Genomic DNA, 19,263 nt, shown 5'->3' with positions numbered 1-19,263 from the left:
AGACACAAGAACCTGTAAAAACCCTTGTAGCTGAAGCTAATTCGAAGCGAAGAGCGACAAATTGATAATGAAGGTCACCTAGTGCAAAACGAAGGAAAGGCTGATGAGCTGAAAATATAGGAATTTGTAGATACACATTCTTTGCGTCTATGCAAACCAAACATATCCTCATCTAAGAGGCAAAAACAACCAAATGGATTTCACCCAGAATTTGTAAATATGTACAAACGCATTGAGTGATTTCAAATCCAGAATCGGATGAAGTCTATACAGGATCGAGTAAAAACCTTAAAAATGTCCTGCCAAAGGGAACACCTGGATCCAACAGACCATGAACTGCGCAAAAAAGGTTTGTTCAATGCTGCCAAGACATGGGAAGCTGGAGTGCAAAGAACTGATGGAATTTGCAGAGATGTGCAAAACTCACATTTCAGATTATATTTTTGTCCACTTTAGCATGAAGGTCTACTCCATGTATATATATATATATTTTTCAAACAAAATCTGGAGACGAATACAGAGACTTAAAACGTCTAGGAACCAAAAATTGCTTATGCAGAATTTTCCAATCCTTAAAATCAAAAATACGACGAAGATAAAATAAAACCCTGCAAACACGCTTAGGTTTATGCGAGCCTATACTAGAAATCACAGAAGTAGAAATAACAGCAGAATTCTAATCCCAATTTTAACCGCCTCCCGTTTTGCGTAAAACGGCCGGCAGCTTCCTGGATGTAACAGGCCGTCAAAAGACGGCCAGTTAGCGGAAACTGACCGGATTTAAAAACAGGCAGCGATGTCTGTTAACATACAAGCGATCCGCCAGCTATAGAGCTGGCGGATCGCTTGTATAACATGGGTATAGTAGTTTTTTGCGATTTCGCAGGTGTGCGCAATTTTAAGGTTTGACATGTTTGGTGTCTATTTACCTGACATGACCCCATCATATATTTTACCAAACGTACGGCAGCGCTGAATACTGAAAAATGGCCTGGCCAGGAAGGGGGTGTAAACAGCAAGTGTCAGCAAGTGGTTAAGAACGCTCAGCCCCAATTAAAAAGGCAACCGTTTTATTCTGATGCCAAGTGAATTTGTCACAGCCCAGCTACTGCATCAATTATATGGCATAGGGTTTAATGACAAGCAAACATTAGATGTATTGTATTATGGGCTGAAACTGTGTTCTATGTTCCTTCAAGGAAAAAAAATGTGCATGCCACAGGCACCTAGATAAGCCTCTGCATAACTTTCACAAGCGCTTCCGCTCCTTAATGATTAAGAATCCCCAGGTAATACTGGCCTGTTAAATGAAGAGGTACACAGGACCATCGCAGGACAAAGCATAAGTACAGAGACTAGAAACAACTTGCTTCAAGTCAATTAGAGAAACTTCCAGGATTTAACTTATTTGGAATTAATCTCAGTTTTGTCAGCTACCTAGGGACTTCCAGGATTTAATACCTGGTATGAATCAACTAGCAGTTCTTGACAGTATAATCTTCAACAAAGAAAATAAACTAAAAAAAAAATAAACCAGAAGGAGACATTCATTCTGCTCAGGACAAGCAAAACTGGCAGGTGGGAGGGGTTATGTCCTTTTATACATTATATTGCCAAAAGTATTGGGACACTTGCCTTTACACGCACATGAACTTAAAGGGCATCCACGTCTTAGTCCGTAGGGTTCAATATTGAGTTGGCCCACCCTTCGCGCTATAACAGCTTCAAATCTTCTGGGAAGACTGTCCACAAGGTTTAGGAGTGTGTCTATGGGAATGTTTGACCATTCTTCCAGAAGCGTATTTGTGAGGTCAGGAACTGAAGTTGGACGAGAAGGCCTGGCTCCGGCTCCACTCTAATTCACCCCAAAAGTGTTCTATTGGGTTGAGGTCAGGACTCTCTGCAGGCCAGTCAAGTTCCTCCACCCCAAACTCGCTCATCCATGTCTTTATGGACCTTGCTTTGTGTACTGGTGCGCAGTCATGTTGGAACCGGAAGGGGCCATCCCCAAACTTGGGAGCATGAAGCTGTCCAAAATGTCTTGGTATGCTGATGCCTTAAGGAGTTCCCTTCACTGGAACTAAGGGGGCCAAGCCCAACCCCTGGAAAACAACCCCACACCATAATCCCCCCTCCACCAAACTTTACACTTGGCACAATGCAGTCAGGCAAGTACTTTTCTCCTGGCAACCGCCAAACCCAGACACGTCCATCGGATTGCCAGACAGAGAAGCGTGATCCATCACTCCAGAGAACACGTCTCCACTTCTCTAGAGTCCAGTGGAGGCGTGCTTTACACCACTGCATCCCACGCTTTGCATTGCACTTGGTGATGTAAGGCTTGGAGGCAGCTGCTCGGCCATGGGAACCCATTCCATGAAGCTCTCTACGCACTGTTGTGCCAATCTGAAGGCCACACGAAGTTTGGAGGTCTGTAGCTATTGACTCTGCAGACAGTTGGCGACTTCTGCGCACTTCAGCATGCGCTGACCCCACTCTGTCATTTTACTTGGCCTACCACTTTGGGGCTGAGTTGTTGTTTCCAGTTGCTTCCACTTTGTTATAATACCACTAAGGCCTTGCTCACACCAAATGCAGAGCAGATCCGGTCAGGTTTCTGCACACGCAGTGCAGTGGGTTGTGCCGCGTTTATGATGCGTTCCAGGCCCGTTTTGGTAAAAAAATAAAAAAAAATTAAAGTTTAACATGGGCTTTCAGGCACTTGCATGCATTTTTGATGCGTTCCAGAGCAGGTAAAATAGGGCTTGCTGCAGTTTTTTCACCTGCTCTGCATCTGGTCTGGATGTGAACTGGAGGTCAAAATACAATAGGAATACATTGGACGCAGTTTTGATCCAGTCTGCACCTGCTCTGGATCTGCTCCGCGCTTGGTGTGAACAAGGTCTAACAGTTGACTATTTAGTAGCAAGGAAACTTCACGGAACACCTGAATCCAATGATTTGGAGGGGTGTCTTAATAGTTTTGGCAATATAGTGTCAGTCCATTCATACACACACTTCAAATTTGGCCATGTGCTTTTGTACCCTAGCACCTGCATATGCAAGCCCTTTAAAATGAAACCTGCGCTGCCATTGTTTGACTTCTCCTTCACAAAGTCTGGCTTCCTGACCGATAACTTTTCATAGAAAGAGTGACTAATCTAGACTGAACATACTGATTTTGGCATCCATTTGTTGAAAATACTCGGAATAGGTTTTACATTTCTCTCAGTACAAGCACTCAGTCTCAGCGTTTTTGCAAACAGACCGTGACACGTTGATATAAAATGGACAAATGCGTGTAAATTTTTTTTGTAAAAACACAGCAAATGTGGGTTTTGGATGGTTTCCTTTGAAGTCTACGGGGACCAGAAGCGCAGAATTTGCCAAAACACTCATGTATTTTCTTCAAGCGAAGGGTGTTTTGCTACAAGCGACAAAACGCTCAAATGTGAACATGGCCATAGAAAGTAATGGGGGGGGGGTTAAGATACAAAACGCTGCGTGTGAATGAGGGCTTAAAAACTTTGTTGTCGGCATAAAACCAAATCCCATCTACTATTTTGATAAAGTGGGGAAGAACTTGGACTATCTTTTTTATTGATGTCTCCCTGATATTCCGTTACTTCCCATGGCGTTCACACATGTAATTACTTTTCACATTTGATACAATTTGTGACCAGCTGAAAATTTACTGAAGCAATATAAAATCACATGCAGGGTTTTACATTGTAATGGGAATAATTACTGAAAAATCGTTTTGTCTTCATAGTAAAATCTGTTTGTGTATATGACAGGACACTGGGAGTTAAATTCTTTAACCACTGGAATATGCATCTACCTTAAGGTGATTAGACACTGGCAAATCAATCAGGGCTCCAGAACCAGCCATGCATAACCCCTCCCACTCGTAGCCTACCTTAGCTTTGTAGCAAGCAGTACAGAATGGAAAGTCCTGTAGGGTACACCAAGAAACTGATTTTACAGGCAAGACAAAAATCCTGTTTTCATGATCGTACAGCACGGGACAAAGGAAGTTACTCTGTTTAAACATTGGGATGTTCAAAAGAAGGCCAACGTGTGGTGGGCAACGTGTACAGAATGACTAACAGGCCTAGGGAACAACAGCCCCACGTAGGGAACAGCGGACTAGAAACAGAGATATGTCTGAAGTCAAAGGGGCGGCCTGAAGAACCTTTTGGTCAAAACTTGCAGAGGACTGAACATCCACCCAATAGACTCGTTAAGGTAGTAACAGCCATTTCCAAACTGACAAAACCATATCCATTGGATTAACAGCACAACGCGAGCAGTCAGTTTTTAAAACTTTTTTAATTTTTTATGGTTTTTTTTTTAAAGTTTTTATTTTATATTATCTACAAAGTAAAAGTTTTTCCTTAACTTAAAAGTTACACCGTTGCTTTGAGGCAACAGCCACATCAAACCTGATTCATAAATAATAATCCATCAGTTTGATGATAAGAATCTGTACTGAATTGGTTTTCAAGTTTAGACATAAAAAGGGATTTTTAGAGTCTTGATTTTTTTTGTTTTTAAAGGTGAAGATAGCAGCAAGAATCACTCGTGTTATTTCCTTCGCTAGCTGATGAGTTCATAACTTAGAAGGGCCTTAAAAAATAAATAACTTCCAGTTATCAGCAAGCAAAGTTTGGGATTTTGGAGGATCGATGCAGTGTAGCCTGCAAATTCCTACATGCCTGTACGCAGTTCAAATCTTTCCCACTGCAAGATGATCAGTTAGCATTCCTAATGGAGGTTAGCAGAAATCACGATTTATTTATTTTTAGACAAAACTGGGAAATTCTAGATGCTGGGACTTCCACTGGAGGGAAGCAGAAAGTGGGAGAATTTTTGGCCTACAAAAGGGTTCCAGCCTTTTCACAGAAGCTCCAGATTCACAGCTGTTGTTGGTGATGTGCTTGCACTAGAAAAAAAGAACAAAAACCACTGTTATTATTCTACATTACTACAATACAGGATTATGTCCCTTATGACAACCAGATTGCATACATTAGAAGACTGCAATACACGGGAACAACATACCGTTTATAAAAAAATATATAAAAGCTATAAAAAGCATAAGCCATCATCAAAGCAGTGGCTTGTTAATATTAAAAGACCATTTTAAAAAACACACACAGTCTTGTTGCTCACCTGGAGGATGTGTCATATAGGGAAAGTGTGCAGTTGTAGAAACAGGAATGGGCTGTAAAGCACTCTGTGCTAGAGCAGCTTGAGGACCCCCTGGTGGTTGTGCTGTCATAAGCATCATAGGATGAGCTGTTGGATGGGAAGGGACCATTCCTGACTGTACATGAGCCTTAAAAAGAGAGGAAGCAGGAGAAGAATGAATAAACGTCTAAAGAAAAATACAACAAACATTTACAGAGTTAAATGGATTTCCATCATTTCATGCTCCTAAACTGAAACCCATCTGCACTGCATTTTGTATCACTCTGAGGAAAAAATGCAAACAGTGAAATGCCAATGTTTATATATAACATATATATTCACCTGCTGCACATGAGCCATGTGAGATGCGTTGGTATAGGCAGTCTGGACATGGGAGGGATGGATGGTGAACACAGTCTGCTGAGTGGGGAAGCTGTTTTGTGGGGACTGTGCATTGGAGCCTGGGTTCATTGAAGGTGGTGTAGGGGCAAGTCCAGTATGGTAAATTGCAGACTGTTGCTGCTGGTTAGCTAGGTGTAAAGCCTGGGCTGCCTGATGATGCTGATGATGCTGATGATGCTGCTATAAAGAAAAACCAAGCAAGTCAGTATACACATTAGCAACATAACGCTAAAAGGACAAATACACATACTTGTTACCACTGGTTGAGGCAATGTGAACAGAAGAAAGCTTAGGACACCAAAAAAGATGTTTCTATAGTTTCTAAAGGTAGCGCTGCTTACCTCTAAATACAATCTATTCAGGGGTGCGGAATTCCTATTGCCAGGGACCTGCAGTTCCAGGCAGGCAGTTTTTTTACATTTAGCCCTGCTTTGCACAAGGAGGACTAAATGTACAGTAGGGGAAGCCAACGCTTGTTTTTGTGATTGCCCGGGTCACTTGTAGAGCAGCCTGCTTGTCCGTCCATCCCCCATCCACCCCTCCCCGTCGTGGTTTCCGGGCTAACCCGCTCTTCTGGGGGATCCAGGACCACAGCAATCATTTCAGGATAGAGAGTGGGGAGCAGATCGGAGAACGTCCATTCTCTGATCTGCTCTGTGATCAGTGACACAGGAGTGTTGTATTCACAGCACTTCCCGTGTCAGCTGTCACATGTGGAGCTGTACAGAAGATTTGGATTTTCTGTACTGGAGGACAGGCTTCATAAAGAGTCTGTCACCTGTGACTGATATCACATAGGGGGTTGATAGCCCTTGAGTGATATCAATAAAGTTAAGCAAAATAATCTAATAAAAAAAAGTGATTAAAAAGGGTAAAAAATATATAAAATATAAATTAAAATAAAAACCAACACCACCATCTGTGTGCAAATAAATGCACGCATTGGGCATTGTGTGCGTGCGCAGAGTGCCCCCATTTCACCGTGTGCCATATTGTGGTAGACAGGCAGCAGCGCTCTCTAACATGCACAATGCCAATTAAAGGGAAAGTTCACGTTCCCATGTAACGTGAGAAAATGGAATTACCGGTTTAAATCTGCAGTGCCGTTCACAATAAATGAATGCACCTCTAAAGCGCACGTGTGCTGTGAACAAGTGCAGAAACCACCTTTTTTTGTGCGTTTAGGTGCATTGCAGCCTATTTTCAATGGGCTGCCTAACGCAGTGCAAGTCAACACAAAACAAGCACAAAGTATTGTGGTGTAATGAGGATTAAACCGTTACCTCCTGGACCTATTTTTATGTTAAACATATTTTGTGTACTAAAGGTAAACATAATGTAACATTGAATACATTTGTGGTCTTTGCCACTGATGGCAAACAAAGGTGTCATCCATTTAGAAATCGATGCTGGTAGAAATCTATGTTAGGAGTGTGTTATACACATTGCTGGTAGCCGACATAGCGGATGCTGGCTGCAGGTTTACAGTCACTCAGTGTTTGAGGATTATCAGTGCTGGATGTACATTTGGCATCCCACAGCCCCATTACTCACCAGGACAAGTAGTTTAAAAAATTTCCACACTCCTGCTATTACAGGTCTCATTATTGGCTTTAAGGAAATCTGAGTAAACTACCTCATCCCCAAACCGAGAAATAAGAAAGAACACTTCCTTTGATGCCATGGATATAAATCTACTGTTATATCAAGGGAGATAAAAGATTAAATGCAGGTAGATTTAGGCATTCTCCTAACATTGCTTTTGAGCAATGACATGCACTTCGATTAGTTCTCTTGCTAAACTCATTGAACAGAGCATGCATGCACACTGATGTGGAAGTTTCTAAATGTAAAAAGCTTGTTTGTAATGTAAACTATCAATGTCTCTTGTTGTTTCCTTTTTATTCTGTTAAGTATAAAGGGAATTTATAAAAACGGAAGCACACAGAATCTGGAGCAGTTGCCCATGCCAACCAATCAACTTCTCTCTTCAGTTTGTTTAGTTAAGCTTTGAAAAAGAGAAGCTGATTAGTCGCTATGGAGAACTGCTCCAAATCCTGTCTGCCCTAGTTTCTATATTCCCCTCCCCCAAAAGAAAAGAAAACGGTTCCATAAGTGCACACCACCTGTCAATCTAGGGCTGTAGTGACCTGTGCACAGTTTTTCTCATGCAGTCAAAACCAGCCCTCCTAGTTCTCCCTTTGGAGTACTGAACACCACTCCCCTATGTTCTGAAAATGAGAGAGGGAAGTGGATCTGTAATTAAGCAAAGACAAAAAGGGCAGAGCTGACACCATTCTTTGAAATTTCAATATAGAAAATGCCCTGTGTTGTCAGCCCACAAGCAAAAATTAAGAGTTAGGTGCACCGGCATTGAAGGCATCTTTAGCGGGACAAAGTCCATATACTGTAGTCATGTACTGCATGTTATTTCCATTTACCCGGACATGCACTTTAAGGGAAGGTATATTGAATTTCACCAAGAAAGATGGCAAAAAACAGAAAAACCCTAACACTGCTGATTAAATCCTGCAAGCAAAAATAATGCTACATTTGTGCTGGTCATCTTCAGCACAGATATCAAGCCAATATATTACCCCCTCCTTGCTTTTTGCCATATTTTCATTTACAGACAAAATCTGAACAGTCTGGCAGTTAGAAAGCTAGAATTCATACAAGTACATTAACCTCAATATACATGACTATTCAAACATGCACAGACACACACATATAGATTACATATGTTACCTGAACTGGGCTTGGTGCTGGGTGACTACCCCCATGCTGAGACTGTTGCTGTCCAGTGGGGGTTGCTGAAGGCTGAGGATGAGGGGGGTGAGCATGAAGAGCAGCACTTGGGTGGGCATACTGCTGACCTAGTGAGTTGGTAGAAACTAGGAGCCAGAAAGAGAAAAATATATAAACTTGTGTAAAAATACAAATATTTAAAATAAAACCGTTAATGCCCTGCCTTTTTCTTTAAATAGCAACAGAAACCTCACATTTACATGAGCAGATCTTCTCACTGCCAGGACCTACATAATGCAGCATCCCAGAAGCCATGCCATGTGAAAAGTTGCTCATGCATTGTCAAAGACCGAACAGCTATCGATTATTAGCCAGTCTGTCTGATACATGTGCCACGGGGCTTTCAGAATGCTGCATTTTATATTGCGATTTGACAAGGAAGGTTAAAACTAGGTTTAAAATAACTTCGCAGAAAACTAACCTCTCCATTTTAGTAACTAGGGAAAGCCCAAAGCCTAAACATAGCAATGTGATATAGTAGCAGAGTCCAACTTTGACGTTGGTAGCAAACTTATACTTACTAGGTACACATTCACATAGTATTCAGCAAAGGAAGGTCTGCATGGCAACACCCCAACTTTAACTAATAAAACTGAGAAATATTTGGGTATCGCCCATTATTTCAATACAACCAAAAGGGGGCATTTAAGCCAAGACAGCAGACCTTATTACTTAAAACACATCATATTAAAAATTTTTTAAAACATTCTATTAAAATTCTTCAAATGCAAAGAAAAAAAAATAAGTTAGTTGCTGGTCTCGATTTACATGCATATATAGATTATATGTCCATCCAAAATAGATAACCAAATCATAATCCATGTCATTAAAACTGAAATGCAGAGCACTTCTGGTTCATCTAAGGCGTTTATGCGTACTGCAGAACTCGATACGTTCCCCCCATGTGTGGCTTCTTCAGAACGACAGATGCGGCAAAAGTAAACCAGCTTGTTGTACTCCAACTAGAAAAAGAGGGACACACAAGGACCTGGATGTCAGCTCCTCCCAGGGGGTGCCATAGGAGAGGCAGAAAAGGAAAAGTCGCTAATGACCACCACATACAGGCTGGATCAGCAATTATGTAAATGTAATCCTCAGTTTATCTCCCTCAAAAGCAGAAGCTTTGACGTTTGGTAGTAAATCTACTCACAACCTGAATGGGAGAGGATTAAATATGCTCAAGGGTTTTTCTTGTTTGTCATGTTCCTAGAAGGGAAATCTTCTGGCAGCATTTAGAGAGCAAAAAGTAGTAGCGGGTGAAGTGGGTTGAGATTCAAGTGTATGTGGAACAGTATGCAGTATGTTAAAATTGTAGTTCTGGTTTGAAAGTAGTGAATTTAAAATTTGTTGAGCTCTGAGCAAGAAGTCGTCATAAATTTGAACGAGTGTGAGTGAGTGTGAATACATACACACAACCATGAATGCATGTGTGTGTGTGTATATGTATGAATACATATATATCTATATAGATATCTATCTATATAGATATATTCATATATATCTATCTGTATAGATAGATATCTATCTATATACACATATATACACACATACATACGACACTACCATGAATTTGTTCAAATTTATGACGGCTCCTTGCTCAGAGCTCAACAAATTCTAAATTCACTACTTTCAAACAAGAACTACAATTTAAACATACTGCACATTGTGGTAATAATTAAAATGATAAACAATGACATAGTTGAAAGTTAGATGGTAACAAAATGACAAGGCCGGGATTGTCCATACTCTATGGTCTACATTTACATGAAGCAAATGCTTAGCATGCCTATGAATGGTGACTGAAAGGAAAAGAAAACTGCAGAGGATGCAAAAGACAAGGATTCTCTGTTTGGAGATGTGGCAGCTGATCATCCAATAAGGGAATTCCCATGAGCATGTAAAAGCGCTTTTATAAGCCAGTAGGAATGCAACATGAAAAAACAAATCAAATATACAGATCGAATTGAGGGGCAAAAATAAACTTCCTATGCAACGCCATATATAATTACAGCTAGATAAATACAATAAAACATTTCAGGTGTTAAGTGAGACACCAGTAACTCCTCACAGAAAAATCCTGGTATCATGAATACACACAACTCCAGGGAGGAGCAAGGCATTAATCCTTTGGTGAAAGGAATGATGCAGAATTCAAGTCACCAGCGAGGGAGAGACATGTAACCAGAGGTTTGGTGCTACACCCTGTTAAGCTTTCCTAACAGGAAATTCCTGCCAGTTACAGGATCGCTAATGTCACATGACCGATAAGTTCATGGTGCAACTCGGGAAGCTGGTTGTGCAGCAAAAAACATTCAAGCAGATGCATATATACATAATATGCCCCTTTCACCTGGACAGACCAATTCGTTTACCACTATTATTTTCACGCCTTATACTTTCCTCCTAGAAACATAAGGCTGGCATACAAAATATTGCTTAGTCGAGGGATCCTTGTTGCATGTAATAGGCATTTAAACGATAGAAACCTAAATCACATGAATTCTTATGAAGTGCGATTCTTTCACCACCCCCTTTCCTATTCTCCTTAACATATATGTCACAAAAACTCAGTTATTGCCTTTGTGAAACCTGTGTTATTTTAAAGATTGATAACGTGTGACAATCTTTGTTAATTGACTTCAGCATGCAAAATGCCTGAAAACTTAGAGCATACAGTAAACAGAACATGTGTGATTCCAATTCATTTGATTCCTGGAGTCATGAATATCTAGCAAATTTAAAAGAAAAAAAAAAAAAAAAGAAGGGGGGGGGGGGGGGGAAATAGAAGAAAAAAAAAGGGTAAAGAATAGAAATCCACGGTAATGAACATATTTGCATCCCGTATGATCTTGTGAAGAGACTAATGCTAGGATGATGAATTCAGAGCAGTACACAAACCAAAATCTCCGGTCGGCTGAAAGTGCCTTTTTATTTTCACGATTCAGAAACAGTTCAATAAGCCTACCAAACTGCTTAACGTGTAAGGAATGCAGAAGTTTAAACTGCCCGATAACTCAAATATCAAGGAGTCCAGTAGTGGAATTAAATAATAGAAACTCTCCCTTTTAGATCTTGTGGAGATTGGAGGAGGAAAAAGTGGAAAAACAGTTTTGACGAAGAAGGAAGACTCCAAGGTGAGGGTGAACCAATGTAAAACTGTGGAGGAAAGATCTCGCTGTTGAAACCCCTACAGAGAAGAAACCAGGGGATGACACATCCAACCAGACTACATCTGTAACTGAAAAGGCTCATTTGGGTAGACTGAACAATAGTTTTAAACCTGCAGGCTCAGAAAAGGTCACAATATTCTCTGAAAATATTTTTCTTTCTCGTCTATTAAAGGGGCATAGGAAGTCTTTAAATCCCCACATTGGGCAACATTAATTACTAGTCTTGTTAGGCACATATATAAAACTTGCATAACATTTTAGCAGCATTCGCAAAGGTTTCCTTAAAGGTCACCCTTCAGAGATTTAATCTTTGCAATATCCTGTCCAGGGGACAGAATTGGGGTTGCTCGATTAGCTCTTAGCAAGGTGAACAGTCCCCCTCACCTACTCTCTGAAGTCTTATCTGCGGTTTTGCTGGTGTAATCACATTAGTGTGCAATGGGACCGTGGGCAATGCCATTTTATTTGAGCAGGAACTTTCTGCCCATCTTTCCTCATCTTTGCCCAGTTCCGCCTACTGCTGATCAAGTCCACCCCCTCCATGTAATCCTGTGGAGTAGTAGTGAGCAGGGCAGTAGGGGGAGGATGAAGCAAAGCTGTGCCAGCATACAATCTGGCAGCCAGGCTGCTCCGTCACTAGCAGTGAGTGGGAAAAGAGGAAGCAGAGCTGAGATTGGGGTGATTACAGCAGTGCTGATGGGTGCATCTGGGAAGTGGCATGCGTCTCCCAAAGAATACACAGCTCACCTCTCACACACATTGAGCCACCCAAATCAACACCAACATGTTGGGACAAGGTGGTGTGGAGGCCCAGGACTTCCTTCTTCCCAAAATGGTTTTGCTTTTTGACAACCAGGACATTGTTCTTCCATCCCTGTGTCTGGCTCTTGTTCACCAGTGTCAGGATGTGGTTCGGGCGGCGAGAGTCTCCCTCTTTAAGGAAAACACATTCCCTTTTTAACAACCCGAATAGACTCAGTAGGGGTGCTGTGGCCTCTCTAGGTGGCTCAGGCAGACTATCATCCAAGCTTATGGCCCCAAGGACCTGGTTGCACCCTTTTCCGTCAAGGCACACTCTACTACTAGGATCAGTGAATGTAAGTTGGGGTTTTCAGCAACAATCTGTATTCCATTTGCAAAGCGTTCATGTTCTACCAGGATGACAGCATAGTCGCATCGATGTCAGTGTTGGGCATAAGGTTCTAGGAGCCCACATATCTAGTTCTTTGTTTTCCGGGGCCTGTTAATATTCATTGGCCCTTTGTCCACCCATCAGTTAGCCTACCGTTAAAGGTTCTGAAGGGTAAATAATTCCTATGCCACTCAATGGATGAGAAAGAAAATAGGGTTTTTAAAACCAACCGTAAAAAAATTAAATACAAAATAAAACTTTACTTTGAGTCCACTGAGGGACACAGGCCGCACCCCCTTTGTTTATTATCATGCTCTTGGTACTGATTGTTACAAAACCGAGGCATGGTGACAGTGGGAGAGATTATTCTGGGCTGGCCTTCAGGGGGATTGGACACTAGCAAACTGTAGATGGAAATATAACCCAAAACGACTTCCTGTGTCCCTCAATGGACTCCAAGAAAATGATTTTTATGGAGGGCAATGGCGAGGATCTGCATGTGCTTTAAGCCAGGCTGGGTAGGACTACAAGGATCTAACTACATCCAGCGTGTCACCAAGCTAGCAGTTGCTTGACGCTCTGCCAAAAAAAGCAGAAGAGAAAAGACTGACAGAAGAATCACAGCAGTGATTCTGTCCTACCTTCTGAAGCTAGGCAAAAAACTGAGGCTACGGTCAGCAGGTGGAAGGTTGGCCACCATCAGGGGCCCTAGACTGTTTTTTGTGACCAGCAACCAACTATTGCAGGTGGCGCTATAACCCAGTGGTACCAGATCCACGATCTTCACTGTGTACTTCAATGAATGGTAGAGTGGATTCTATAACAAACTGGTAAATTTCTGCCTTCAATTTTAAAAAGGGGTTGGCCTGTATGCGTGGTACATTGTTCACATGTTATGGCTGCTGAAGAGCTTTTTCAAACCTGCCCCTAGTCAACATTTTGTAGATGGTGGAAGGGACCTCAAAATCGGATTGGCTTACAGTAAATGGCATCTAACCCAATGACTAGTTCACTTTTGAAGCTGTACAGAAATGACTGTATACTATTAGGAGTGTGGCTAGATTGTAATGAAATGAGCAAAAAGGTCATGGTTTAAGGTAGCATCTCTTACCATACATAGCATGTGTTTGCTCTGGAGCTCCATACTGTGCACCTGATGAAGACACTAACCCAGCCTGTGCATGTGCTGGAGGAGCCATCATTCTGGAATTTCCTTGAATTACAGGACTATATACATGTGGATGCTGAAACACAAAGAACAGGAAGCTGTGTTAAAAATCAAATAGAAAGTGGTTTAAAATGAAATACAGCCGCCCGCCCAAACAAAAAAGCTAGAAAGCAGAGTTGTTTTAACAGTCGTCCTGCATGCCATAATACAACATGGAGGAATAGTTACGCTTTAGAACAAAATACCCATTAGAGTTATTTTCAAAAAGCAAGTACTCTGGAAGGTCATGTATAATTAAATCTCATTGTCACTTAAACTCTGAATATCGTACTAACAAGAACCCGCTTCCAGTGAAAAGGCAACTAAAAGAATAAAGAAAATCTTAAAAATCAATGTTACCTGCGATTGATAGTGTTGCACATGCTGCATGAGAGGCTGGCTAGGGAACTGCTGCGGGCTATAAGTAACATACTGTGTAGAATAGGCAGGTGATGTAGCAACTAGAGGAGGTCCTGCTGCAGACACTGGATGCATCATTGTGTTCTGGTGATGCTGATCCTGTCTCTGCTGGGGCATATTTGGTACTGCAAGACAAAATTAAACACTTAGCAGCGTATCAATTATCAATTATTTTCTTACATTATAGAACGTCAGCCTCAGGTTATGCAGACAAACAGAAGTAAGCATTCCTAGCTCCATACTAAAGTGTTCATTCCTAATAAGGGGGGTGTATGTGGAATGTACATACGCGTGTGTGTACGTATGTGTGCGTGTCGACGTGCAATTGTCTGCAAGTAAAAGCACTCTGTTCTAGAAATGTAAAGGCTGAATTCACACCTTAGGGTTTTTGCTTAATGTTTTCCGTTGAGATGCTTCTCTATTTCAACACACGTATAAGATGCGCGTCAGCACACGTCTTGACGCACATAAACACATGATGCATTTCGACATGCACGGAGATGAGCTTTGACATTTAATATACAAGTGCATTACTACACATACTGAAAATGTGCAATGACGCACATTAACACTCGTTGACGACTATCGATGCATTTACATTGATTTAAAAGAAAAGCCTTTGCGGGGGCATAGCTATGATATCGGCATAAGTATTTGTATCTATTAGTTCAGCCATTGTAAGCTTCGTAAATGCTGACTTTTACACATTTCAATAAAAAAGTTGGGGAGGAACTAGGTTTTATGTTAAAATAATTCACTTATGTTCTGAACAATTATTTCCACCACCCACAAAAAAAAAGCAAAACCCACAATCTAGTACTCGAAATGCATGTACTTGTTGTGGATTAGCAAACCTTATTACATTTAATATTTACTATTTTGCAAGATCTTTCGAATTAATTTGACCCCAATATCTTCTATCCCAATTTGTCTGCTGTATAGGGTTAGTGCAACAATTACGATTAAGGTTTAATCAATTAAGGCCCCTTTCACATGGGCGGTCTATGTTAGTCTAGGGCAGGGCTAGGCAACCTTGGCTCTCTCCAGCTGTGTTGAGGCTACAAATTCCATTAACCTTCCGCCTCTCGGAGTCATGCCTGTGGCTTGCAATGCCTTATGGGATTTGTAGTTTCAGCACAGCTGGAGAGCTGAGGTTGCCTATCCCTGGTCCATGGGCAGCTGGGTGTAAACAGACCCGGTTACCACCGACTTCGGCCAGGAAAAACAGGACAGAGTTGCGTTTTGCAGGACCTGAATGTGCCAGATCGGGGGTTATCTGATGTAAATGGACACATGTCCATTTACATCCAATTCCCCATAAACCGACAGGAGGTCCGGCAGCGTCTGGAAAGACACCGATGTCACAGCGGTGACATCCGATCCATACTGCTCCGTCCGATCAGGAAGATGCAGATCCCTCCTCCTGTTCAGCCCGTGTGAAAGGGCCTATAGCTGGTCATACACGGCAATCATTTTCTTAGTTTAACCTGCGGGCTGAAGAAAATATTAGATTCCTCCATCTACGCTTACGAGCGAGGAATCTCCTGCTGCCTTCATTGTATTCTTCACAGCTGCCGCTGTCCGAATACCTGAACAAAGCCGGCAGCTCACTGGCTGCCCGCACCGTTCATTCGAAGATTTCTCGACCAGCTTCTTTGATCAGCTGATCAAGGGATGCCAGGCGAAAGGGTGCCGACAGGGGCACACTGTGCAAATTCCAACTGGTTCATCAAGAACCAGCTGAAAGTCACAGTGTATGGCCACCTTAAGGTTTCCTGACACCCTTAACCCATTAGTATGCCGACATGAGGAGAGCCAGGAAACAACAGTTGTTGATTACATTTAAAATCAATAGCTTTTTTTTTTCTTCAAATAAGTGTATGGTAAATAATGGCAAAGCCTACTTAATAATCCAGAACTGTCAAAACAGACAATCGGATAGTGTGATAATGAAAACATGCAACACATACGCGCCAGTCTCACCTTTACCTGCTCTGTATGTCTTGGCCTGATTAACTGGCATTGTCGTCATTGGAATTGAATATAATGGCTGAAACAAAAGTATAATACCATGAGAAATAATGGCCCAACAAGTAACATGAAGTGTACATAAAACCAAAGATTAGAAGTCATTTGAAGGCCAGAGGTCAACTGCACACAGGATTTCCCTTTACCCAGAAATAGAGAGACCTATAGGACCAATGCAAATGGCCATTGGCCCAATACATTTCTATAATGGTTGAAATTGGGCATGTTCTCTGTATGACCACAAAAACGAAAAAAAAAAAAAAAAAAAGAAGAAGAAGGTCAGGCCAAAACCGAAAATATTTATAGTTAAACTTTTTCACATTTTTAAAAATATTTTTTTATAAAACTTAATTTTTTTATATTTATTTCCCTTTTAAAATAGAAAAAAGATTGGGGACACAGAGTCCAATCTCTTTTTCTGCAGCCCCTGTTATAAATGAACAGGAATCCTCTGAGTTAATTTATAACATGAGGACATGGTATGTTTACTATAACAACAACTATGAATGAACAGGAGGTGATGTAAATCTCTTCACATTCATTCATAATTGAGGATATAGTGAACATGCCATATCCTCAATTATGCACAAACACTCAGCGATCACTGATCGCTGAGTGTTTGCATTGGCTCTCCTTGCTGACAGCCGTCACAGGAGACTGAGCAGCGGTGCAGTGAGGAGAGCTCACCCTCCTGTGACAGCGCGGCCTGTCTCTGCCGCCACACCGCTTTGCCGATCTGTGACAGGAGGCTGAGCGGTGTGGGAGGAGAGACGCCGGCCGCTCACAGCGCTCTCCTGCCACAGCATTATGCCAAAAGTGCCATTTTCGGCCGATATATCGGTGCATCCCTAATAAAAGTGTAAATTTTAACCCAAGTTATGTAAACAGACCTTTTACATAAGGAAGCCAATGGACAGCCTGGAAAAGAGCTTAACCGCTTTAGGATTGAGCACCTGTCCTGAAGCAGTCACACCAAGAACACAGGCTGCTGCAGCTGTATAGCCATCGGATCACTTGTACGTTGTAGTGCTGTGTGCCCCTTCTCCCTCCAGCTTCCCTGTCCGGGGACCAGCACAACGGGTCTCCATTGACCGATCAGAGGGAGATCAGTAGACTTCCAGCTGCCTATTTGTCCTTTGATCACTGGACCCGGAAGTGATGTGTATTACATCTATAATTGTTTGGGTGTCTGAAGAAGTTTTCTAGCAAAAAATTCAGATTTTATCATCATGTGGGTGCAAATATCAAGAAATTGCTCCGGCCAGCAAGGGGTAAAGCTGTAGCTGCTGGCTCAAAAGAAGAACACAATAATATGAAATAATGCAAATTTACCTGGCTAAAAATTGTTCATGTTATATTTGCCTAAACTATAATGAGGAAGTCTGGTACAAAAAAAAAAACCACAATGCATATCGCCCTAGACACAACTGCAGGGCCAACGCCAACATTTATTCAGAATTACAAAACAATATCCCACCCATGTTTTAAACTGTGATCCCCAAAGCACTTTAAGATTTTCAAAAGTCCATAATAACTACTTCTGAAACTATACGGTCCATTTTCCATGCTCCCTTAAAGTAGTCCTTGCATCAAAAATGAAATAATTCACTGGTCAGTAGCTACCTCTCGCTATTCCTGTATTAAAAACGAAAAAACCCACACACAAAATTACATCAGCCAAGAAACTTTAGGTGAAGTGGCCGCAAGCCGAGGTCTAACTTTGGTAGTTTTACTGGTGATTTGGCTTCTGTTTTTTCACTTGCATTTCTAAATGCTTGGACGGGATGGGGCTATAGGGGGTACTAAAAAGCAAATACTTGATTTTTGATGCAAGGTCCACTTTAACTGTACATACTGAAAAGTAAACTGCTTTTTTATGTTATTACCTGCACACCAGGGCTTACAGGAACTGGATACATCATATTTGGTGCAAAACATACTGGCTGTGTGTATACCGGGGTTGGCTGTTGATGAGCCACCATTGAAGGACTTGGCTGAGCTTGTGGTCGAGGTGAGGTTGGTGTTGTGGAAGGTTTAGGCTGCAAGAAAAATAAAATAAATAAACTTGTGCATGTAAACATCCAAAAGACCAAAAAAAAAAAAAAACGCAGATAAAATGACACCTGCAATCACTTCATTAGAATAAACCTCTAAAGCAGTTCTACGTGGCCAGAGAAATTGACAGGAGATCTTAACTGATTTATAAACTTTTTGGCAGAAATCTCTTACCTTACCCTAATTTATCAGTGTGTCCATGTTGGTGGAATCTCCCTGTACCTTTTGATAACTAGGAGAAGCTGCCTTCACCAGGTAAAACAGGCAAAAATCCTGACAGAGCATCCCCATGGCAGAAAAAAAAATAAAACTCCAGCATCTTTATAAATTAGTTCCCCAGTTATAGAGCTTTAAAAATCACTGAAACTTCACAGTATTCCCAATTTTGGGCCAGAATAGCAAAACTGTTAAAAGTAAAAAAAATAAAATAATTTGGCCTGGATTGCAAAAGGTAAAGCACCCACATTTTTGCAGTAAAATATGTTACAGGGCCACCGTTCCGAGAACATTGTCTACAGTAAACCTGTCATAAGAAATTTGTGGGACAGCCATTCCTCTTCATATAAAGCTAGCTCCAAGGCAGTTACATTGCCCATCTGGCTTCATTAGTTTTTAACCTAGAGGTACCGTGTTTCCCCAAAAGTAAGACCTACCCCGATAGTAAGACCTAGCGCTATCTTCAGTGATTTCTGTAATATAAGACCTACCTCGAAAATAAGACCTAGTTCGGTGGTAGGTCTTATATTGCAGAAATCCGCTAGGTCTTACTTTCGGGGTAGCTGCACATAAACTGTGTAAAGACCGGCCGCAGCTCCCGCCCCGCCCACACACCAGCCGGCCGCAGCTCC

At 41.6% G+C, this 19,263-nt stretch overlaps 1 protein-coding gene across 3 annotated transcripts in view; it reads right to left on the bottom strand.

Annotated features, from left to right (window-relative positions):
* Nucleotides 1-4,541: 4,541 nt before the first annotated feature.
* Nucleotides 4,542-19,263, bottom strand: part of ATXN2 (ataxin 2) — a 66,341-nt gene continuing 51,619 nt past the window's right edge. The window contains exons 17-24 of one of the 3 annotated variants that reach the window (XM_018558329.1): nt 18,247-18,399; nt 16,316-16,382; nt 14,273-14,457; nt 13,817-13,949; nt 8,344-8,489; nt 5,536-5,763; nt 5,176-5,341; nt 4,542-4,945 (exon numbers count right to left, since the gene is read on the bottom strand). In XM_018558329.1, the coding sequence (XP_018413831.1) occupies nt 4,917-4,945; nt 5,176-5,341; nt 5,536-5,763; nt 8,344-8,489; nt 13,817-13,949; nt 14,273-14,457; nt 16,316-16,382; nt 18,247-18,399 (1,107 nt within the window). In that variant the 3' untranslated portion in view covers nt 4,542-4,916. Of the gene's footprint in view, nt 4,948-5,175; nt 5,342-5,535; nt 5,764-8,343; nt 8,490-13,816; nt 13,950-14,272; nt 14,458-16,315; nt 16,383-18,246; nt 18,400-19,263 lie in introns of all 3 variants that reach the window. The other 2 variants (XM_018558330.1, XM_018558331.1) reach the window with 2 other exon arrangements.

The sequence above is a fragment of the Nanorana parkeri genome, unplaced genomic scaffold (genome assembly GCF_000935625.1).
Source record: "Nanorana parkeri isolate BGI_ZX_2015 unplaced genomic scaffold, ASM93562v1 scaffold331, whole genome shotgun sequence".
NCBI classification, from domain to species: Eukaryota; Metazoa; Chordata; class Amphibia; order Anura; family Dicroglossidae; genus Nanorana; species Nanorana parkeri.
Note: the sequence above shows the minus strand (reverse complement) of the source record. Positions and strands in the feature narration are given on the sequence as shown.